Source organism: Periophthalmus magnuspinnatus, chromosome 4, assembly GCF_009829125.3.
Source record: "Periophthalmus magnuspinnatus isolate fPerMag1 chromosome 4, fPerMag1.2.pri, whole genome shotgun sequence".
In the NCBI taxonomy this organism is placed as follows: Eukaryota; Metazoa; Chordata; class Actinopteri; order Gobiiformes; family Gobiidae; genus Periophthalmus; species Periophthalmus magnuspinnatus.
Genome location: NC_047129.1, coordinates 10366447 through 10389935, shown reverse-complemented (window position 1 = coordinate 10389935; position 23489 = coordinate 10366447). Strand labels below are relative to the sequence as shown.

The window sequence follows — 23489 nt, the reverse complement described above, 5'->3', positions numbered from 1 at the left end:
GACTGACACACACAGGAAGAATCTAATAAATTAATATTATGACTTTGCTTTATGATATACACTCTCCTTCATACTGTTATGCAACCAAGAAATAAAAAAGGCCACACTTGTTCTGTGTAGTGAGTGAGGACTTGTGTGGGAACTACACTTGAATGAATTAAACACTCAATCTTACTATTTTTATTGGTTTCATTTTTATTAAAGGATTACTAATTAAAATGTCATTCAATTGCTGTAAAAAAAACAACACAAAACATCCACCAGAAAATAGAAATAAATCCACAGATGTTTTGCAGAGATGGGTAGAATACCAAACATTTTTCAAAATACTATTAGTCAAGTAAAAATACAAAGTGATCAAGGAAATTACTTATAGTATTTGGGAAAACTACTACTTGAGTAACTGTCAAGGCATAACATCTGATCTGTAATTGGACTTTAATGTAATTGGAAGGACAAAACATCCAATAATGCACAAATGTTCAAATCATTTCATTTAGTTGTCCCTTGAAAACTTTTTTTGAACAACTTTTACTCAAGTAAGAGTTCTGCTACACTGTAAAATACATCACTCTAGTGGGAGTAAAAGTCTGAAAACTACTCAGAGAAGTACAATTTTGTTAAAAGGTAAATGTACGTAAGTAAATGTAACTGAGTACTATCCACCTCTGTAATTACTCTTATTGATTTAGTATAAATCATTTATAAGAACTATAGCGATCCAACTGTAGGGAACACTTTGGATTATGCTGAATAGAGATTGATTTCGCTCCCAAAAGTGAACCACATGGGTCACTGAGGTGTCACAGTGACACACCACTATATTTGGCAGTCACATCTGTATTGCCAAAGTCCCCTGTCTGCACTGATAATTCTATCGTTATCGAAGTGCTTTTCATGACTCATTCTGAAATAAGTGTGAACGCATAATATAGCTCTGTTTATTATTTCACATAATTAGTCTTACAGATTATGAATACGAGTCTGTTCTTTGCTTTGCCCGTAGAGAATAAACCTCCAATTACCTGCCACAAAAACAGGCCAAAGGACTCAGCCAGATATCCCAAAACACAGCGTATTGTTTCATTCATCCATAATTGTTATATTGAGTTGAGGCATTCTAGTATAATCAAGCAGTGCTATATTCAAATTACATCACATCTGGGGTTTGTTACTTAGGATCTTTTGGGAAAATGTTAAATAAGCAACTAATAAAACCTGAAAGAGTAATTAAATAAACTGCAAAAGGATGGTTGAAATTAAAATCGCTTGACTTAATAAGATCAACAATAAAACTACAAAAAGGCAAAAAAAAACAACTGTTATGTACTGGAGGACATGCACCTCTTTTAGGGTGTGTGAGCAGCGTGTTTCCTATTAGCGAATTTCCCAGAGGGGAGTTTCAGAGTCCAAAGAAGCACGACGTGTACTGGAGCAAACAATACATTGATCACATGAGGGGTAGTTTAAAAGGCCTTTTACGTTTGCAGCTTAAATGTTTAGTGCTACTTCTGATAATTTAATACCCAACATTATTACTTTAACAAAACCAAAGGAAGTCTAAAACCAGTCTAATCCGGTTCAAAGCTTTGACTACTTCAAAAAATATCCCCATATCTTTCGTCTAGAATCTAGAATCTTTAAGGTGCACTATGTCATTTTTCTGGTGAGGATCTGTCATCTGCTTGTCTCCATGGAGATGTGATTGCTTTGCCTGGATTGTTCCACAGTATGGCATAAAACTTGAATCTACTTTGTATTAACACAGTTCTTTTTATTGCTAAGAAATAAAACTGGATTCCCTCTCTAAAAACAGCTGTTAGTCTCGCCTGCTTGTATCTGTGGAGAAGATTAAAGGTTAAAGTCATACTGTGGAACATTCCTGGCAAAGAGCTTAATAATAAGACGTAGGTGATTGAGCATCCACCAGAAAATTTACTTAAATCATGTCTTAAATCATGTGAAGAATTTGTATGCGCGCCACAGTTTGAGAAACTCTGTGTCTGTTTTGAATTTTAGTTTTCATTTAAATCTGATAATACATTACATACATTTTGATGCCTTGTTTCCCTTTTTTAGCAGTGCATTAGCTTGCGTACAGGAGCGTGTGTGAGTGAAAGAAGTTGAAATGCACTAATTGAGGAAACTCACATAATTGCATCAGACCGGTACGTGAAGCTGTCCAGTGCAAACATAAAGTCCCAGGACCTCTCAGAGATGTCAGGGCGGCCCTCAAGCATTTGGACGCAAAGTGCTGCTACAGGCCTTGAATATTAGAGGAAAATGCTGTCAAAAATTACATTGCGGTCTGTGTAGGTTTTTCTCCTCAGCATTCAGAATTACAAGTGTTAGTCGTGCAATAGAAAGTGAAAGGGAACTGGGGTGAGGAGTGCCGTTTTACGTACTCAGGGTGACATATTGGAAATGAGGTACAGATTTGTTCCTTTTGGCCCTTGACGAGGAACCTAAAGTGTTTTCATACATTTGTGCGCATAAACCTGGATCAGTGAACGCATGTGGTTAACAATCAGAATATCAATCTTCTTCAAATGTAACTTAAGAAAACATTAAACCAAATGAGAAAAATTCCTAGTTACTGCGGTTCTCACTTACATTCTCTCTGCATGTGCTGTGATGACAAGCCTCCAATAAAACTTTTGGCCATTTCCAAATATCCTGATTTCAATCTAGATGTTTCTCGAGATACGCACATGTTTGTTCAGTATCGTTAGTTCAATCATCACATAAGGTTTCCCTCTAACTCTAAACAGGCATTCCCAATAAGGTCCAATGACAGAGTAAGTCCTCACATGGATGGAGAAACACGCGCACACACTCCACCCCGCCTGGTGTTTAAACCTGATGTGTGACAGAGTGAGTTGGGCATGAAACGTCTACTTACATCTACGTAAAGATGGAGCATTTGATTTACATGTTTAAAGCCCTAAGTATACAGCCTGCTGCCAAAGTCAATATGAGCGCCGCACTTGTTTTTCCCAAATGGTTTAGTGGGACATTAAACATTTTGACAAAATTATCAAACCAACCGGCCTCTAGTGTGGCAGCCTCTGACCTCATAGCTAAATGTGTTTTCTTTGGCTCCAATGTCCCATTTAGACTCACTTTGCAAATACCAGTGTCATTTTTCCGAAGCTAATATTCCAATATGCCAGATAAAATACATTTGCTGATCGGTATGGCTGGTGCTAAGGGCTGGCTGTTCCACCATGGCGGCCTATACTCAGAGAAACTGCTAAATGTTGTCATTCACTGCCCTGCCGTCTGTGGTTACATAATTACAGCTGCCTTTAGTTGAGTTTTGGTATTAGAGCCCGTGTAAATATTAGTCTGCGCTGGTCTGATATGTGCGCAGTGATTGACACAAGCTAACAGGATTAGAGTGGCAGCACAGAAGGACATTAACAGACATGTACTGCACTTAACCTCTTTCTGTTACCTGCTCCACATGATCATACACGGGGTCTAACTCAGCACAGGAGAAAAGAGCAGATGACTGAGAAAGTCAAAAAGTTACTTTAAATTAATATGACAAGTTATTTTGAGTGCAAAGTCAAGATTAAGTACAGGCTGTTATTACATCAGTTTTAAAATTTGATCCCAACTTTTAATAAAATATCCCTGCTTAAAAGTACATGTATTTTATAAGTAATTTGGAATGGAAAATTCCTACAGAAATTATTGTTATTAAGGTGGGATCATTCCTGTTCTGGACACTTATCTTTTTTGGACTGACAGAAACCTTTCCTGGGTCTGAAAAGTCCTCACAATTCAGCCCTAGGCACCAGCTTAGCTTTAGCTTAGTGTTAGCATCATGCTCTTATCTGTCTCTCAGGCACAGCATTAGCCTGTTAAGTCGAACCAGAAGTGTTCCCACCAATGTGTGCCAAAGAAGCCCCTGTCATCCATCAGAAGGGCTTAAGGTTCGGCTGCACTGAGGACACGAGAGGGGAGGCAGGGCTCATCCCAAGTCCCTCCTGGGACCCTCAGGTTCAGGTGATAGAAGATAGACGAGGAGCAGAGCACTCACAGCCATTACTCTCCCCAGTCTCAAAAAACAACAGAACATAGGCTCAGTTATATGTACAATATAGAAAATGTCAATGAGAACCTTGCACTTTTTCTTCTTGGGTTCTTGTTCTACTTTCCAAAACAACAACTAAAAAAGATAGTAAGATTGTTCAAATTGAAATGAAACACATGGCTATAAATTTTATATAAAATATGGTCAGCTTAGGCAAACTTTGTCCTGCTGCAGTTTAGTCATGGATTGAAGTGCTGTTTCCCAGAATGATGTCAGCTCTTCCATATTACTCACAGAGAAAATACTGATGCAGTGTTACAGAACATGTCCATGACAGACTCACAGACTCTGGCTGTTTGAAAATCTACAAGAATATCGCCCTTGACACCTTCTTAATCCAACAGAAGACACATGTTACCTCATAACACACATGGGTGCAGTCTACATGTCCAGGAGTTTGTGCTAACCCCACGACCTGCTCAGTATTCATAAAAGTCATTCTTTCAATGAAAAGACCTCACAGCATTGGGGAATCCTTAGGTCAAATATGTAGTGGCATTGGAGAAGCTGCTTTAGAAGTTTAGAAACACTTTTGTATGAAATAGCCAAATGACTACTATTTCAAAGAGAGTAAATCTCTGAGCAAAAGTAATGAGTAATGAAAATTAAACCTGGACATAAGGACTAATAAATAATAAAAAATCTGAAACCAGAACTAAACCAGCATTAAAACATGACTATACCAAGTCTAAAACAGGCCCAAACTGGAGCTACACAAGAACTAAATTAACCTACACTGTGACCGTAGACTGCACAAGAGGCCTTTTTGACCTCATCTGAAAATCCCCTCATCAGGTCAGATATGGCGTGGTGTACAGGAGTGGGTGGGCTCCAGGGTGAAGTGCAGGATACTGTATAGCACGTACAGATGTATATCAAGGGAGAGATTTAAGTGGCAAATGAAAGATACCCCTCATGCCTTGGTCCTGAGGAGGCTAATGCTACTGCTACAGCGTGCAGGCTGGCAGTGATTACCCACGATTCACTTTAGCTGCGCATAGAGGCGTCTTGTAAAAATATGAACGGTATAACTGTTTCCTGAGTTTGTGCTGACAGGGGCTCTCGAGGGACTGCTGCTCTCCGCGGGAACACATGGCCGTGCGCTGGACAGGGGCCAAGACATAGATTAGCCACAGTCGCTAAGACCTCCATCCTCCCAAGCAGCACATGCAGAGGGAGCAAGAGATTCAAATACAGGCGGGAGACACACAGGAGGCTAATGTGGAATTATACAGTACAATACCGTAAAAAACAACCGTTGATAAAAAAAAAAAAAAGGGGGGGGCACTACTTTATAATACCTATACCTACACTGAATTGTTTATTAAGAATGATTCAGGCTCAGTAACCACTTAATTAAGAAGTTATGGTATTAATTAACCAGTTACAAAGCCTGTATCATTCTTAATAAACTATTTGTTCATTATGGATCAAGTCTTTAGTCATGTTCTATTGAGGCTAAATACGGTGTAGTTACTATAAAGTGTTACCAAAATATGTTCAGTTTAAAATTGCAACTTCGCTTAGTTTTTGGATACAGATGGTTTTGCAATAAGAGTGAAATATTTGTTTATGGCTTCCCCTGTCTCTCATACTGTTCAGCTATGTACTTTTTCAATTGTCCTGCAATCTTATGAATCTGCATTTTGGAATTTGACTAAGTTGGACTGACTCAAAGTTCCCCTGAGAAGCCTGTTGGTTAAATTTAGTACATTAAGCACTAAAAGGTATGTCTAATGTTCGTTTGCTGAAAGGCCAGTGATATGAAGATAAGATGTTCCAACCATAAAAAAATGACATTACATTTCTGTCAAAAGTTATGCCTAACTTACTATTGAAGAATTATTTACCAACTTTTCTATTATCTTGATTTTGGATAAAGGATTAAAAATAAAAAGTGGATCCCATAACCACACATACCATGAAAGTAAATTGTTATACAGTAAATCGTACGCTTATGTTAATTGCCACCTCTGTTTCTGACCCCTGCCAAGTCTTCCACTGCTCCACTGGCTCCCTGTAGCAGCTCCCTGTCATCACTTTTATATAGCGCTTACTGCAAACCATATGCTTCCAGGGCACCAAATTTTATGTGTTGGCATTCCTCATTTGCAGTCACGAGCAATAAGTAGTTGGGTTGAATATTTTGATTGCTGATTGGCTAGTTTTAAAAGTCGGTATGCCTATCACTTAAAAACTTGGACCACAATACCATTTAATGCGTAGTGCGTAACATGAATTTATTGAATCATTTTGAGCACATTGTTAGCGTTTATATTTAACTTTTTGTTATCTTAATAAATCCCATATGGTCCCCAGTGTTTCTGAGCCAGTTTAATAAAAGTGAACTCTCAAAGGTAAAACAAATTTCAGAATGTAATATTGTTGCACATTGCCATTACAGCAGAATAATTGGGCCTGGCTACTGTGGATGCATTTGCAAGTTGCTGACACAGACAGAAACTGTAAAGGTAGTAGGCAGTGAGTGCAATATTGTTTATGTCTGTGAATACAGTTTTCCCATATCATAACCACTCCATATAATTGCTGGAATAAACCCACATTTGAAATTAAAGATCAGTGCAAGATGATACATCAGGCTTTGACACATATTTAAGAATTGGTGGTTGTGAACATGCTTTCTTCTCATTGCCTCAAAACCAGAACTTTCTTTATGGTGATGATCCTATGTGCAAGTGCAGGAGGGGGCTAGTTACACTTGAATGCCACTCTTATGTTTGTTGATTCAAGATCATTATATGTGGTAGGAGGACCATTATATGTGGGGAGCCAGAGTTTCCACACGCCTGGCTCATTTCATATGTGCTTAAGATCACTGGCTGCTCGGCTCGGCCTGTTGGATCATGTGGTTAGTGGGTCGCATGGAGCTTCGACTTTGATTTAGCTCTCAGAAGCAGGAGGCGTGTTATTGGGTTTCTAAACTAACTGACCGTGTGTGTGCGTCTTCCACAGGGTGTCGGGTCCGCTCCTGTCTCCGGGGATGAAGAGCACTGGAACGCCCCCCTCTCCCCTCGACAAACAGCACGTGCACCCACACCACAAGCCCTACAGCCATTACCCGCTGCAGCCGGCCAACGACGGTGAGACAGACAGAACAATAACAAGAACACGCTTAATTCTCCAACAGGAAATGTGTTCAAGGCCAAGGACCAGACACAATGTTTGTACTGGTGTTTCACTTCAATATCCTGACACTTCTCTGTGACAGGTGATGTGCTAAGATGCAGCCCACTCTCCTCCTTAGTTTAAATATTTGGTACAAAGCTAATACTGCCTCTTACATGTTGTGTTTTTAGCAGCACAGGCCTTACCACATACGCACACGAGCAGAGCCACATGAAAGGCGGCTGGAGGATGTTGTCCCGTAGAGCAGTGTAGCTTTGTCAGTACAGAGATGTGTCATAGAGACAGCAGAGGAAACCACCACAGGAAGCCCTCTCCTTCAGCTCAGTGAGACAAAATGCTGGCTCATGTTTTCAGCAGTTTCTCAGTTCTAACACAGCAGGCTCAACTGTCACTCCAGAGGTTTCTAATGTTTTAAACAGAGCTCCCTCTGTAGAGATCTGCACATAGACGTCTGTGTAACCACTGTGTGGTCAGAGTTACGCAGAAACACTGCAGGAAAAGCTGCTCCTCCATTGTGGCTTCTTCTGTGGTCAATCTGAGAATACAAACTGGGACAAAGGGGACACATGTTGTCCTCTAGGAAGCTAATGCATGAATACTACTGTATACAGTTCTACTTTATGTAACAGTGTTTTAAAAGAAAGATTATGGTCATTTTTAAAGTAATAAATCGCCATAATGCTTGTCTTGATCTAGAGTACCAGGGCAGTTTCCAGAGCTGCTTCCATTTCGGAGACTCCTACAGGATTGATCAGACTGTCGGAGGTGTCCACATCCCTGGAGATTCCCACAACTACAGTTCCCATCAGCACAATGGCTTCCACATGTCAGCGGGAAATACAGGGGCAGGTGAGGAGGGTTTGGCTATTAGAAAAGATGATCAGAGGTTAAAAGTAAGTGAAATAATACAATCTACTCAATGCATACATTTGTCTTCTAGGCTTCAACATGAGCCAGGAGCTCCAAGGAGGAGGATGCCAGTTCTCCTCCGGCCAAGATGAGAGCATCTTCTTCCAGGTGGGCAGCTTTGACCGCAGCCTGAACCACATGCCCTCCGTCTACACAGAGACATGAGGTACTGGGGCAGAGGACTCTATTCTTATTATGTAGCATTAATTCAAGTACTCAATATGGCTCCTGGGATCAAACTTGTACTGACAAAAATGAAAATGTGCACTTTTCACAATGACAGAAAAATAAAATACACTATTGATGATAGATGATAAATGAAGAAACTATGGCAACAGCCTTAATGCAATAAAAATACATTAAAATAGTATCAGTCAATTGTAAAAGAGCACTGGTTTCACTGAAATGTTACACAATGGTCGGTGTTCCCGCTGGTGTTAATATTAAGATTAACAATAAGATCATGTTTAACCACTGTGTTCATGTGCAGATATTTGTACCGGTACATAGCCTTCGCCTGGCTCACTCTCCAACCCACAACCTCCAATGTACTTTGGACTGAAGTGTAATACATTATATCAATTTTGCTGTGTTGTTTTTAGCAGTGAAAAGTTTATTTTATTTTTGATTTCGGATGAGGCTTTGGGACAATGAATTCTTCATTGGTGCAGCAAAACTCACCTTTAATATATATGTATAATATGTACAGTTTGTTTACAGCATCTCTGAATGTCTCTCGAATTATGAAATAAAATATTTAAAGAATTCTTGTTTTTGGTTTTGAGGTTCTTGAAAAATGTAATTATATTATAAATGGCATCAGCACCTCAAATTGTTGAACGTGGTGGGAGAACAGAGCTAGAATTTTAAGATAACAAATAACTACATTAACACTATGCAATTTTCTGTTTGTATAAATCATAAAACAAAGAGATTGGAATAAAAACAGGTGCTCCATATTACGACCCAGTACACCTATAATCAAAAATAATGATGCTGGTTTCAGTGTAAATCTGACGCCCTAAAATATAAGTGAGCTTCAGATCATAGGTGTCTTCTGCCCTCTACTGGTCTTCCGTGGACACTAAAATTGGGAGTGAAACAAAAACACAAGCAACATCCATATTGTCCTTTTGTCAGTTTTATTTCTGCTTCTTCCTGTTGACATAGCTCTGGAAATAGAAGTTACTGAAGAGGATAATGAGAGTGATGCAGTATCCAAACACCACAATGTTCATACTATCTGGAAAGTCACACTCGGTGAAGAGGTTGTAGCCCGTGTGCAAGAGAAACATGACAAACTGAGTCTGAAATCAACACAAAAGACTAAATGAAAATGTGTTCCACTGTTCAGGCTAAAACAAAGGCTAATCTACTCACCAGCTGCAGGGAAGTCAAGTATCTCTTCCACCAGAGATACTTCTGCATGTGAGGGCCAATGGCAGCGAGCCCATAGTACGAATACATGACAATGTGCACAAAGGTGTTGACTAGACCAATAAAGAAAGCTGTGCGAGAAGAGTTTGTTAAAGCACACGCCTGAAGTTATTTATTTATTGTTGAGTAAAATTTTAGCAAACTTACACTGTCCTCCTGCTACATACTTAACCCCTGCCCACCAATTGAAGATCATGGTGCCATGGTGGTAGACATGAAGAAACGTCAGCTGGTTATTCTTTTTCCTCAGAATGAAAAATATCTGAGGATAACAAAACTTGCTTTAACTTGTAATACTAATATGTATGGTGAATGATGTGCAATGATTTTATTTATAAACAAATGTACCGTGTCACTAAGCTCTATGACTTTGGAGAAGAAAAACCACCAGCACACTCTGGCCATCTAGAAATAAAGGAGATAAGTTTAAGTAAAGCCTAAAAGCCTCAATAACATATGCATTAAGGGCATCTGACTGTACAAATTGTACAAATCATTTAGATTTAAGATTTAAGGCAACCAAGTCACTTACCCTCATTGCAAGTGGGTTTGTGCTATAATCAACAGGTTGACAAAGCAGGCTATAGTTAGATAGCCAGGAAGTAACCAGGAACTGTGACAAACACAATTGTGAAGACATTGTGAAATAGTTAGTTAGCTATAGTTTTAATGTTTTGTTTATCGATTAGTGAGCATTTCAGACTTTTAAAATAAATTGTCAGTCAAATAAAGGTTGAAGTATGGTGACTAAAGGCTTCTACATGGAGAATATTTACAAACAGAAGTGCCTTATTGATGAGCATCATAAATTCTCCTTTTGTTTTTGTTATATAAGGTCTGCAGGTGTTTTAGAGTCTGTACAGTCCAGATTACAATTCTCAAACTACGATTACGATTTTATAGTAAACTGGCCATGATTAATCATTGCAGCTCTAATCTTACCTCATAAAACATGTAAGCAGAGAGGCCAACCATGACAAAGTTGTAAACAATGAGGACAACTTTGAGGTCAATAGGTTCCCTGTGTCTCATGAGTCTTGGACCGACCCAAACCACACAGAGGTACAGCAGGAAGATGAGGGCCACTGGGACGGGGGAATAAACCAGCAGCCAGGGATCTGTCCTTTTGTCTGAAATATTCACATGTTTATGAAGCAAAAATGATTGGGCTAAATTTTAGGATTACTTGGTTAACACAAAACAACTGGAAATACTGTCAGAAAATAGTTGAAAACAACATTGAACATTGAAAATCTAATCTGGCCAGAGGAAGATCCACTGAACACACGGACAGGGTGACCAGGCGTCCCCATTTACTCAGAATAGTCCCAGTTTTGAGTCCTGTGTCCCATGTCCCAGCAGATTTGTCCAAAGCCATTGATTTGTTCCAGTTTTACACAAGAAATGTAAACATGGCCAGTGAAATGCCTAATGATTTTGTCACAAAAGGAAGTTAATTTATGCAAAGACTAGGCCTTAAATGGAGCAGGTTTTCATCTTAAACTAACCCTCTGTACTGTGTGCAGCTGTGTCAAAGTGCAGCCTACTCATTGTTATTTTATTATAACTAAGCAGTTTAATCAATACAGATGCATTGATCGTTTGTAGTTTAGGTGATAATTTAGGTGAATAGAGTCATGCTGCGGCCATGACAGCAGCTCACAGACTCAGAGACTCAGAGATCATGGTTCGCACAAGTTCATCAACAGACAACAGTCCAGTACCTCCATTCTGCAGGATGCCGTTGTACCACGACAGGAAGCTTTGCCACACGGACGTCATATCTGAAATCAAAACCACGAGATAATGACAAAAGTTTGTCACGGCAACGAATCCAGTATCACAACTGTGAAAAACACCGTAACTTTGAGTCCAAGGATCAAGGTTTGATAAAAAACGAGGAAAGGAGTCAGACTAGTATCGACACAGAGGCGCAGTCTGAGGCGGACATTAGACCTGCGAAAAGCCAAACTGTTGGGAAAATGGTATTAAAAACGACCAATAACCCAGTTAAAACGAATTAAAATGACGGAACTAAGTCCGTAAGTCCAAAAGGTCTCCCTCCAGGGACCTCTTGAGGACACTCAAGATTATATTCTGCAGTTTTCGTTTTTGTCACTAGGGGGAGAAAGGGTGTAATGTTTCTGTGTAAGTAGCTGACTGAAGTTTTATACAGTACTATAATAAATAAACTTCGAACACTGACATGTAGCACAACATTTCTAAAGAAAAAATAAAATAAATAAACAGTTGGTTCAGTTCGTGTTGGTCTTGTTGGGGACTGTGTGGATCTACAAAATAAACATAATCTTTACTCCCACTTTCAGATCATTTATTATTGAAAACGTTATAGCAGTGATACAGAGAAAATTTAAAATACATCTATCAAAAACAAGTATGCATGAATAATCTTTAAAAACAATACAGTCTATGTTTCTTATCCATAAAAACCTGTTTCTCTAAAATGCATAATAGTATTGTACATGAAGGTTACAATTCATAAGTTTTCCTTTTTGGTGTTTTTGAAGAAAGACGTCAGAGAGAGCTGTTTACTGTCACTTTTAGCTGCACAATGTTTGCCTTTAGATTTCACATTATTCTTCAAATCTGCCATTTTCTTCTTTTTTGGTTCCTGACAATAAAAAGATGCAAAAATAAATACCTATTACATCTACAGGCTACTACAGATTTGTAAGTTGTTTGGTGTTACATTTGTGGTTTGACGTTTGTCACTCTCCACTGAATCATAAACCTTCAAAATCTGCAATAGAAGTGATAGTGGCGGAATTAAATTTGCATAACTTTCTAAGATAAAAATAACGCGGCTGAGAAAACAAACCGACCTTTTTCACTCCTGTTGAAACTGCTGCCTCCAGTAGAGCTGATCTGCTGAGCCACTGAGCGTTTTCTCTGAGGTCCTCGTAGCTCAGGTCATTTAAACGGACACTGTGCACAACATAAGTCTGATGGATGTGTGAGAAGATGTGAACCACCTGCAAAGATCAATACTTATAATCAACATCAGAATCAGAATCAGAAGACTTTTATTGCCATAGTCTGTGAACACAGTTCACAAACTAGGAACTTGATTCGGTGAAAAAGTGCAACATAAACACACTGAATAAATACAAATACAAATACAAATAAGGGCATAAGGGTATGTGTGTATAATGTTGCATGTGTTCAAATATTATAATATTACATGTGTAATAATTTAGAGATGAACTAAATTTTTAAGGATTTTTTTTTTTTTTTTGTATGCTCCTTTTATGTACTTATTTGCTCTAGAGCACATGTGTCAAACTTGAGGCCCACGGGCCAAATATGGCCCACCATGTTATTTTATGTGGCCTGCGAGAAAGTAAAATAAAAGGTATGGTAGGTAGGACTGTCTGTGGGCAGGTGTGGCCTGACTAGATAGACTTTTAAAAATTTCAGTTTATCAGGAGGTACGCAGTTACACATATTTCTTACATCTATACAAATGCATATGTAATATTTGTAACTTGGATAACAAATACAGAAAATTATTTAACAAGTTAAAAAGTAGTTACATGTCTTTTACATTACATTTTATTACATTTATACTGCCTTACAGTTACATCTAGCCCTTTGAGGGCAACCATTTTTCTGATGAGGCCCATTGTTAGTTTGACACCCCTGCTCTAGAGGATTTCTTATTCTTGTAGCATTATTTTATAGATAGATATAGAGAGATGGATATATATAATTTTAGAGCAATAATGACTACTAGAACGAACACCTGACCTCTCCAACAAACTGAATGTGATTTTCAGGAAAGACTGTTCCCAGAATTCTGCCGATCTCACTGCACAGCAGCGCCCTCTTCTGTTCAACATCAGAGCTTTCGACTTCTAAGAGACTGGGAAATTGCCATAAACCAGCCAGCAAACCTGTTGTAACAACCAAAATAAATACAATGAATCAAATCTATTAAAATGGAAATATGGAAAGAAAAAAAAGTAATTAAGTACAATTTATACATATTAAAATAAAAACAACATGGTAAATAAAAATAAAAAAATTGTAGTAAAAAACCAAAAAAACCAAAAAAACAACAACTGTGTGCTCAAGTAATCTTTTACAATCTCTGGATGAAAAGACATCCATAATAATACCCTTGCCACCATAACCTTGATCATTTTTTTAATCTGGTAACCACATTATTAAAAAGACCATTGCTACAAGCAAAAATAAATGTGGCATCAACAGTTAAGTAACTTAGTACATACTCCTGAAAAATGTTCTCCCTCAGTATTGATCGTTAACAATGTCTTTTTTTTTTTTTTTCTCAAATAAATAAGACCCTATATTATATATTATATATATGTGTCAGACCTTTGTTGGGTCTTCGTGTGAGCAGGTACTCGTCCTGTCCATCTCCTCCACGTCTGATGACCAAACAGGTGAGTGTCCTCTCTACTCGTGGGGGCTTCTTTGCTGGTTTTCTGGGAAAGTTCATGACCCCAAGCTCATTTTCCCAGGGTTCAGAGGGACATAGTAGGCATGCACCACTGTCCACTAAATAAAAATTGAAAAAGTTATAGTATAGTTTCAAAGTTAAAAAGAAAACTTCAAGATCTTAAAAAGGCAATAGCTGCAAAACGCTTTGTTTACCACATTCCTCTATGTCAGGAACAGATGGAGATCTCTTTCTTGTCTTACCCACAAGCTTAGTAGTGTTTTGTTCTTGTGTGTAATTAACCTATTCAAATATATCCGAGCTTAAATAAAGTAAACACTACAAAAAGATATAAATCATTATTAATGTAATTACCGGTAATCACACGTGCGAACGTGTTTGTACCTTTTGATAGGAGCGACAGTGAGACTGTATGGGACACTGGTTGCAGAGAGGAGCTTTAGGAGTGCAAACTCGGGCCCCCAGCTCCATCATGGCCTGGTTAAAGTCTCCTGGTCTGCTTGGGTCAACAAGCAAATTAACTATATTCCTACAGACAAGAAAATATATTTTACCAATGCAACAGTTTAATTTAGGTTTGTTCTAAAATCATTGTCAACAAGAAGGAATCTTCAGGCGGCATAAAGTAGCTTCATGTAGCTAAAACAACAAATTGTCTTGTATATTTCACTATATGATTAGGTAATAGAAACATAAAAATAAGCAAAATAAATGTAGCCAGAGTAGTAGTGTCTTCTTACCATAGTGCCTCTGTTACAGCAGGACTTGTGCTATCCGCTCCAATAGCTCGCAAGCGACATAACACACGAATCACATTTCCATCCACTGCTCCTGTAACCTGAAAAAAAGATAGATCAAGATACACAGGCATAACCTAACAATATTATTATGTATAAGCTTTTTGCTAATGAACCAACCTGTCCAAGTGCAATAGAGCCAATAGCAGCAGCAGTATAACGTCCAACCCCTGGCAGTTGTTTTATAAGACTTTCCACTGTCTGAGGCATTTGTCCATTTAACTTACAAACCACCTGGAAGTAAAATAGTGAGTCTATACATTTATTTCACAAAGACATATCAGTTAAATTAAACCTTTTGAGCTCCTTCATAAAGTCTTTTGCCTCGAGAATAGTAGCCAAGCCCTGCCCACATCTGGTTCACTTCCTTCAAAAAAAGAAAATTAGAAGTAATCACATTTAAACCACTGATGAGAATAAACATTTTAATTGTGTCAAGAAGTTATAACCTCTTGTGTGGCAGCTGCTAGATCCTGTACTGTTGGCCACCGCTAAAAGAAAGCAAAACAAACATGGCCCATTTTAATATACACGTTCAATTATGAAATAAAAAAAATTCAACCACCTACTTTTATCCATTTGTTATAATAGTCGATAACGGTTACAACTTGAGTCTGCTGCAACATGATTTCTGATACCCACACTGAAAAAAGCTAACTGTTATTAAAAAGCAGTAGAAAGTATTTACAACACAAGCCAACCTAAAAGACAAACCTCCGTATGTTCTGATGTTCAGGTCTTCTTCTGTCCTTGCCTGGAAAAGCACATTCACTTTTATTTTACTGTGGTAATATGTAACACAAATAAGGAAAGGTGACTACATTAGGATTGTCAAAAATATTGAAAATCAAATACTAATCGATACTAAAACTAGTATTGAAATTAGATACTCATTTGAACAAGTATTGATACTTAAAAAGTCACATTCACTGGGCAGAAATGAACATTCCTGAATGAATAGCTTTAGAATGATCTTGAGCTGTATAAAGACAAGCATGACCACATAGTATACGCTCACGGACCACTATGGAGCCTACCTGGACGACTGAGGGATTACACACATATAAGGCCACATAGGAATGTACAAGTTAATGTTGAAAATTACATTTTATCATCTAAAGTCTTTTTATTATCATTGTGGTATTGGAATTGACATTGAGTCTCGAGTCTATTCCTTGGTATCAAAGTAAATTTTAAAATGTTTTGACACTAGTCTATATAAAATATATAATAAAGGTTTGACCATTTTAAAAAGGCAGTGATTTATATGAACCTACCAGTGTCCTCCATGGCAGTGTCCTCTGCTCTTTGTCATACCAGTTTAAAAGGTGGGAACGGAGCAGCACCACTTCAGCAGCATCTGGGAAACTGTGGTATGATGGCAGGGAAATATTCTCTAGAAAAGTAAACAATTTAATTATTCATTTTGAGAAATAGAGCGTATGTTTCGAACAGAAAGCATTGCATTACTTTTCCAATTAAACTTAAGAATAAATGTAAAATCTAGCACATATGACACTGATGTTCTGAGTGGGAAAAATCATGATTCATAGTAATATAGGTTATGCAAATTATATTCAATGTCACTCAAGCAGTAACTTTACAATATTTTCCCTAACTGCCCTAACAAATGTGTATCCGCACCAGGCTTTAAAGAGGAGTTTGGGTGAAACCATCTGAAGTAGGCTGCAGTAAAGAGAGGGAGGCGATCCATTGTGTTTGGCAAATGTAAACGACACTCTACCTTGTTTGGCAGCTGTGTTGAGCCGTTTCCTCTTTGAATTTTCATTTCTTGTCATCTTAACTTTCTTGATAAGCCTTTTTAATACCGCTTCTGGAAGTTTTATAACACGATTATAGTGAGGCTTGAGCTCCCGCCACATTGGAGGAAGAGGCGTGGCTGTCAGCCAATCAGCGACAATGTTGAAACGGGGCGTTTTCAAAATAAAAGCCTTTAGTATGTTTTGTTTTATATTACAACGCGACAAATTATTTCAACTTTTTATTTTTATTTTATTAAACCCTAAATTACATTCGTCATTCGATCACCAGCCATTTATAGAGTGTCTGTAAAACTTGTCCGATTAGTCCCATTTTTCCCACGCACTCCTGAAAACAAAACAGAACAAATACATCCTTGTTGAACCAAACGCAACTTCATTTCCAACCAATTATTACCTGTGTTTATGTTTTAATGTTGTTCTGTAACAGAGATTGTGCCTGTGTTTCACTTAAAGTCTTGTACAGTGTTTCAGGATTGATCTGGAAAAAAAGACATTCATGAGTGTTTCAGCTGTTTGACTGTGGACTATGCTGCACTATTTTAAAGTGTATGCATCAAATTATTGATCCACAATTAGTGCATTCATATACCAAAAAGACTGAGAACAGAGTATTTCCCATGAATCTTTTAATAGGTTGTTGGATAACGGGGTAGGACTTGACAAAGAACTAAATACAAAACAAATATTAGTAGATGTGAGGTTAATATACTTTTTGATGTATGTTACAAACAATTATTGACCTCTAATGCAAGACTGGCTTGTATTTGGGATTCAGTGTGTTCTTTGTTTCCCATAGCAGATAAGAGACCCTGGACCACTTCAAGAGCAAGCAGATCAGCTGCTACTTCTTCACTGTCTTCAGCCAGTACCCTTTAAAACAACAATTGACTAAATAGTCTTAAAAGGTATTTCACATTTAGATTGCAGCTCTTTCTTCTCACCGGATGATTTTAGCGGCAGCTGCTTGTTGCACAAATTCAGGTAAAGATCCACTTTTTTCTACCTTCATTTCTGAAATTAAAGAATCAATTGTCTGTCCATAATAAAGTGAAAAAAATAAATAATTTGTGAGGTTGGACAGTTACTCGGCTCCTCAGTTGCTAGTCTGAGCAGTGACACTAGTCCATTCAGGAGAAGTGGCATCACATCATAATGCTTCAGATCTAAAATCCAGTTAATTGCTGCAGGATTGGAGGAAATAAGATATAGAAGAAATTATCAAAACAAAGTGTCACTTTAAAACCACAAATAATAGCTTGGTGGAGAGGTGGTGGTGGTGATGATGATTATGATGATGATGATGAGGAGGAGGAAATTTATAAAACATATGTCACAATGGATCATCTTATTGGTTCACTATGTATATTTTCTGATGGAGGGACTCCACTTGTAGGATATGTTATTGTTTTTCCTAAAATCTTTTAGCAAATAAGAAATCTTGCCAGCTTGCTTGCTTGTCTTGATAAATGCCTTACAATGGGACATTTTATATAACTCCAGGGACATAGTGCACCTTTAAATTACCTTCTTCTTGAATTTCCAGCTGCAAGGTCTTGAGGATTTCAAGCAGAGGAGCCACTATGCTGGGATGAGCTGTCTTCATCTTGGACTATGGGAAGTCCTTAATAGTTATATGTATAGTGTTCTTCTTTTACAGTTACATTTCTGGGAGAACTTATACCTGCAAAGACCGTAAAGTGCGCAGGAGCATCTTCTGACTGTTGGGAGATGTGTTCAACAACAGTGTGATGAGTTCTTGATAGACACGGTTGAGGTATCTGGGATTTCCCTCGGAGAGTGAATCTAAAACTGCACATGTTTTCTCCTGGATCTCATCTGAATATGGAGTGGATAAACACTCTGCTAAAGCACTGACTCCTGTTCGAAAAGTATATGAAAATGCAAACTCATAGTGGCATCAATCAGTCAATAACATATTTAGCATGTCCTACCATTGCTTTCACAGATGAACTCTTTGTACTTGCGACCTGTGCTTGAAATAATCAACAAAACATTAAGCACCTCAACTCTGTCCTCTCCTTTAGTCTGAGCTTGATTTAAAATGTCAATAAGTGTGAGAACACCTCCATCCTCCAGGAACTCTGTTAGGTACTGGTCCCTACATGGCAAAAGAGAAAAACAGTACGTACACATTAAATGAGCTGCTTATAGCTGTAGGATATGATTGATTGTACTCACTGGCTGGATGCAGAGAGAAAAATCTGTATTGCTTTAAGCTGTAGACATAGAGATGTGCTAAACTTATATCTGTAGGTCAGGTGAAGGACTGATCATGTGTAACTCAATAGAACCCAACAGTATTGCACAAGTATGTCAGAGATAAACTAATAAAAAGGGAAATTAAAGTAGCTTATAAAAAAAAAAACACACAGTCTAATATTTAAAGTAAGCCTATGTCTATTTTTTGCGGTATACAGAGCCTAAATATGAGTTAGGTAGATTAAGGATACGTGAGTCTCATCCACGTCGTGATTCGTGCCAAAAAGAGACTGGCCACCTGAGCAAACACCTGCTCCAGTTCATAAAAGGTCCTCCCGGAGTTTTCAGACACAAAGTTTGTCAGAACCAGAGAACGCGCAGTTTTATCCGCGCGGTCCCACTCTCGAAGTAAACTCAGCACTTTGCAGAGGTTTGCCTGGTCATCGTGGCGTGCACATGCAGGCATATTGTCATATGTTGGCATATCAGCTCATTTCAGCGCTGCCCTTTCCAGTGCACCACGTTTACACTTTGGTACAACTGGCGACGGCTCCTTTTACGCAGTTTTGTTTAACTTTTCAGTTGCTTGGTAGCACATCACACCATGGTACTTTACCTCTGCACAAACAGGAGGGAAAAATGAAAATAAATGAAAAATGGACAAATAAATCACAAAAAAATAGTCACAGAGTCCTGTGTTTAACAGTGCGCAATAACAGGGAAATTAAGTATTCTTGTTTATTAATTAAGCGAGCTTGCCATTATAAAAAATCCTTTAAAAAAATAAAACACTAGTGCCCTCTGCTGGGGGAAAAACAGTATATTGCATGTTAAGGGGCCTAAGGCCAAGTGTTTGTTTTGTGTCAGCCAATTGAAGGTTTTTATTGTTGCGTTAACATGCTTACAGCAGTCGCTTGATCAAAGCAGCCTAAACTTTACCTGCGTCTTTCGTCTTGCTGCCAGGTGTTCTGTCAAGCTGTGCTCTCCTGACGAGTTTGCTCCTCCTTGTATTTCTATGGGTAATGCGAATTATGCTGCATCCCTTCTCAGGATTATTAAACATAGGCCTATTTTAGTTGACACAATAAATCATAAAAAACGTCTGTATATTCTGTTAAGATAGAGTGACCAGACATCAGACAATTGTCCCCTGTCCCAGCAGATTTATCCAAAACCATTTGTTAATGTTTTACACAAGAAATGTCTGAGGTGTCCCTATTTTTCACCAATTTGATATAAGCCAAAAGTAAAGAGAGGGGATAAATTGTCATTTGTTTTGACAAAATACAGAAAAATATGCTTGAAAATGACCAGAACACAAGCATATGTAAGGCAAGGCAAGGCAAGTTTATTTGTACAGCACAATTCGTACACAAGGTAATTCAAAGTGCTTTACAGAATAAGAAAGACATTAAAATCACACAAATCAAAACATAAATAATCACAAATAATCATCATAAATTTACCATTAAAAGAGAAGAGTGCAGAATAAAAACCTTTCAGTCGTATGCACAGCTGAACAGAACCGTTTTGAGCCTGGATTTAAACATGTAGTTGCACTAATTGAAGTCTTTCAGATTAAACTGACTCACAACAACAAATATGTGTATAATAAGTACCAAGTGCATAATATTATTAAGCACTCAGTACTTATTACACATGCTCTCACAATTTTATTATTACCAAACACCCCAGCCTGGGTGTGTCCCAGGTTTTTATTTTGAAAATCTGGTCACCCTTGAGTAGGAGCAGGGTGTTCTACAATGTTTAAAACTCTTTGGACCCATAGACTCTATATATACAGTTGAAACCAGTTTACATACACTATATAAAGAGACGTTTTTTTGTCACAGACTGACATGAAATCAGACTAAACTTTTCCTGTTTTAGGCCAATTAGCATTACTAAAATTATTTCTATTTGTTAAATGACAGAATAATGAGAGACTCATTTTTTTGTAACGATGTTCATTATGGACAAACAGTTAAATTTTTGTTTCATCCGATCACATGACATGTCTCAAAAATAAGGTCTTTGCCCCTGTGTGCAGTTAAAAACTAATCTGGCTTTTTATGTTTCTTTTGGAGTAATGACTGCGGCCCGATTTTGCCAGTTCAATAAAGTCTTGGTTCTTTATGCTTGAATGATGGTTTACACCGAATGTTTGGACATCTTCTTGCTCAGGTAGTTCTGGTAATAGAAGTTACTGAAGAGGATAACAAGAGTGATGACGTACACCATCCCTGCAATGTTAACACTGTTTGGATAGTCACACTCTGCAGTCAGGTTGCACGTTGTATGCACAAGGTACATCACAAACTGGGCCTGTTGTGGACACAATATTAAATGAGTTTCAAGATGTTGCAGATATAAATATTATGAGAGGACAAAAAGGCACTGACCAGTTGTAAGTTGGTCAAGTATCTTTTCCACCATAGATGCTTCTGCATATGTGGGCCAATCGCCGCCAGGCCGTAGTACAAGTACATCACTGTGTGCACCAGTGTGTTGAGTAGAGCATTGAAGAACGCTGAGTTACATTCAAACAATTAATGGTTTGGTCTCTTGGATTTGGAAGCTTGCAGCATATACAAGGAGTTTTATTTCATTAATATATCTGAACTCTCACTGCTGTTGCAATGATGTGAAAAACATTATGGCAACGTTTCTTGTCTCAGTAAAAACACTTACTTTGTCCTCCCGGCAGATACTTGATCAGAGCCCACCAGTAGATCATGGAGGAGTGATGGTACACATGAAGGAATGTGAGGTGACTGTTTTTCTTCCTGAGTATGATGAAGACCTGCTTGTAGAAAAAGGAATGTGGTTGTCTTGCTTTGAGACAGGTCCACAACAACATTCATCACTTTACCGTGTCACTGAGCTCAATGATTTTGGAGACAAAGTACCACCAGCACACACCGGCCATCTAGAGGAATTCAAAATATGATTTTAATATGACATTTCTCAAACATAATAGGCTGCATTCACATGATGTCACAACATACTTTATTCTCCATTGTTTAAAATTGTGGTGTAGGGCATATGAGAATCCTATGATAAACTGAAATCAAACTGAATTCAAATCCAGTTTTTTGGTTAATATCTCTGTAATTATGGAGTAATTATTGGAGCCAGTGCCTGACAAAAAACGTAAAAGATTAACATTCAAAGATAGATTTTCTTACCCTCATTGCGAGTGGATTTCTGCTGTAATCAACAGGCTGACAGATCAGACTGTAATCTGACAGCCACGATGTGACCAAAAACTGAAAAAGTAAAACATGAATCATAATCTGGATGGTATCAATACAGATAATCATTTGTGTACTGAACTTTATCCAGAACTGAAGGAGAACTAAGATAAAACTCATCAGTGTTTCTCAGACAGTGGTATGGGCAACAAAATGGCACTGCTCAGGAATTTTGCATTTCAAATTCTACCTAGACCTGATTCAGCCCTGTTTTTTCTTTATAATAGACTGTCATTATCTGAAATGACTGAGCTAAAGATTACACACCTCATAGCACATGTAAGCACACAGGCCCACCATGCTGAAGTTGTACACAATGAGAAGAGGCCTGAGGTCAAAGGGAGTGCAGTGTCTCATGAGGCGTGGACCCAGCTGCACCACACAGAGATACACCAAGAGGATGAGAGTCACCGGGACAGGAGAGCACACCAAGGGCCACACCTCTGTCCTTTTATCTGCAACAGAAAACGAAATAAAAACAATCAACTTATAATATGATGTAATTACAATAAAATAACTGACATGTGGCCCATAGAAATAGCCTACTCCACACAGTAACATCAATATGCAGTTGAATACAAATCAACCTAGTTATATAGTGGCCTTCCTCCCCAAACTCATGGGCCTACTACAGAGTATGATGTAAATTACAGTTTGTGCTGCAATAATATATAAATATGTACCTCCATTCTCCAGCATTTCATTGTAAAACGAACGTAAACGTAGATACACGGAAGCCATGACCTGACAGAAGAACAGGAATGTTGAAGAAGATCAGCACCTGAGTGTCTCCTGAACTGAGCGCATGTTTGTAATAAAATATTTTATGAAAAATCAAGAATCAAGAAAACAAGCGGAGAGTTTCTAAATGACGATATACAATTTAACTCACAGGCCAACTTCACCGACGTCTCCAGCAGCAGCAAACTCACGTGCACAGAGCGCGCGACCCCCCCCCCCGCGCGCGCGCACACACACACACACACACACACACCCACACACACACACACACACACACACACACACACACACCCACCCACACACACACCCCCACACACCCACACACACACACACACACACACACACACACACAAGCACAGTAAAGATACATAGTGCACCTTAAAGCAAGTATTTATATATAGGACTACATAATAGTAATTGAATATGTTTATTTATATAAATAATTTACACGGTCTGTAGTTTAGATAGTGTTTTACTCATAGACACAGAAACATGAAACACAAACATTAAAAATAAATCAAAATGAAATGGACTATTAATTAAAGCTTAATGCTTAAATTAATAGTCTATTGCTTATACATAGGCATACATAGTTACATCACTTATATTTAAATGGAAACATAAGGTAAACAGCAACAACAGTTATATATATAA

The 23489-nt window shown here is 38.1% G+C and overlaps 5 protein-coding genes across 6 annotated transcripts in view; 1 reads left to right on the top strand and 4 right to left on the bottom strand.

The window, feature by feature from the left end:
* Positions 1-8497, top strand: part of LOC117369493 (zinc finger protein GLIS1) — a 57905-nt gene extending 49408 nt beyond the window's left edge. The window contains exons 9-11 of the mRNA XM_055221044.1: positions 7076-7203; positions 7946-8098; positions 8190-8497. Coding sequence (XP_055077019.1) covers positions 7076-7203; positions 7946-8098; positions 8190-8323 — 415 coding nt within the window. The 3' untranslated portion in view covers positions 8324-8497. The remainder of the gene's footprint in view (positions 1-7075; positions 7204-7945; positions 8099-8189) is intronic.
* A 786-nt stretch (positions 8498-9283) lies between these two features.
* Positions 9284-11706, bottom strand: elovl8b (ELOVL fatty acid elongase 8b). Of its 2 annotated transcripts, XM_055221045.1 has the most exons (8): positions 11461-11706; positions 11320-11379; positions 10538-10725; positions 10128-10208; positions 9944-10000; positions 9743-9857; positions 9539-9666; positions 9284-9465 (listed from the first exon to the last, which is right to left on the bottom strand). In XM_055221045.1, the coding sequence occupies exons 2-8, from the start codon at positions 11375-11377 to the stop codon at positions 9301-9303; spliced, it is 792 nt and encodes a 263-aa protein (XP_055077020.1). In that variant the 5' UTR covers positions 11378-11379; positions 11461-11706; the 3' UTR covers positions 9284-9300. The 2 variants fall into 2 exon arrangements, with proteins under 2 accessions (XP_055077020.1, XP_033847956.1); XM_033992065.2 differs by having other exon boundaries at positions 11320-11672.
* Positions 11707-12062: 356 nt separating this feature from the next.
* On the bottom strand, positions 12063-16760 carry mutyh (mutY DNA glycosylase). The gene is made up of 15 exons (XM_033964730.2): positions 16581-16760; positions 16114-16232; positions 15551-15590; positions 15406-15479; positions 15286-15327; positions 15132-15203; positions 14957-15070; positions 14780-14877; positions 14424-14568; positions 14234-14321; positions 13955-14137; positions 13364-13509; positions 12439-12588; positions 12306-12356; positions 12063-12227 (listed from the first exon to the last, which is right to left on the bottom strand). The coding sequence occupies exons 1-15, from the start codon at positions 16717-16719 to the stop codon at positions 12093-12095; spliced, it is 1596 nt and encodes a 531-aa protein (XP_033820621.2). The 5' UTR covers positions 16720-16760; the 3' UTR covers positions 12063-12092.
* A 163-nt stretch (positions 16761-16923) lies between these two features.
* armh1 (armadillo like helical domain containing 1) lies at positions 16924-19306 on the bottom strand. Its single transcript, XM_055221357.1, has 11 exons — positions 19092-19306; positions 18820-18888; positions 18573-18739; positions 18302-18498; positions 18145-18229; positions 17706-17801; positions 17562-17631; positions 17361-17490; positions 17210-17287; positions 17015-17098; positions 16924-16945 (listed from the first exon to the last, which is right to left on the bottom strand). Exons 1-10 carry the CDS (start codon positions 19304-19306, stop codon positions 17021-17023), a joined length of 1185 nt encoding a protein of 394 aa, XP_055077332.1. The 3' UTR covers positions 16924-16945; positions 17015-17020.
* A 1685-nt stretch (positions 19307-20991) lies between these two features.
* LOC129456196 (elongation of very long chain fatty acids protein 4-like) lies at positions 20992-22835 on the bottom strand. The gene is made up of 7 exons (XM_055221356.1): positions 22778-22835; positions 22362-22549; positions 22029-22109; positions 21713-21769; positions 21532-21643; positions 21243-21370; positions 20992-21165 (listed from the first exon to the last, which is right to left on the bottom strand). The coding sequence occupies exons 1-7, from the start codon at positions 22833-22835 to the stop codon at positions 20992-20994; spliced, it is 798 nt and encodes a 265-aa protein (XP_055077331.1).
* Between the last annotated feature and the right edge of the window lie 654 nt (positions 22836-23489).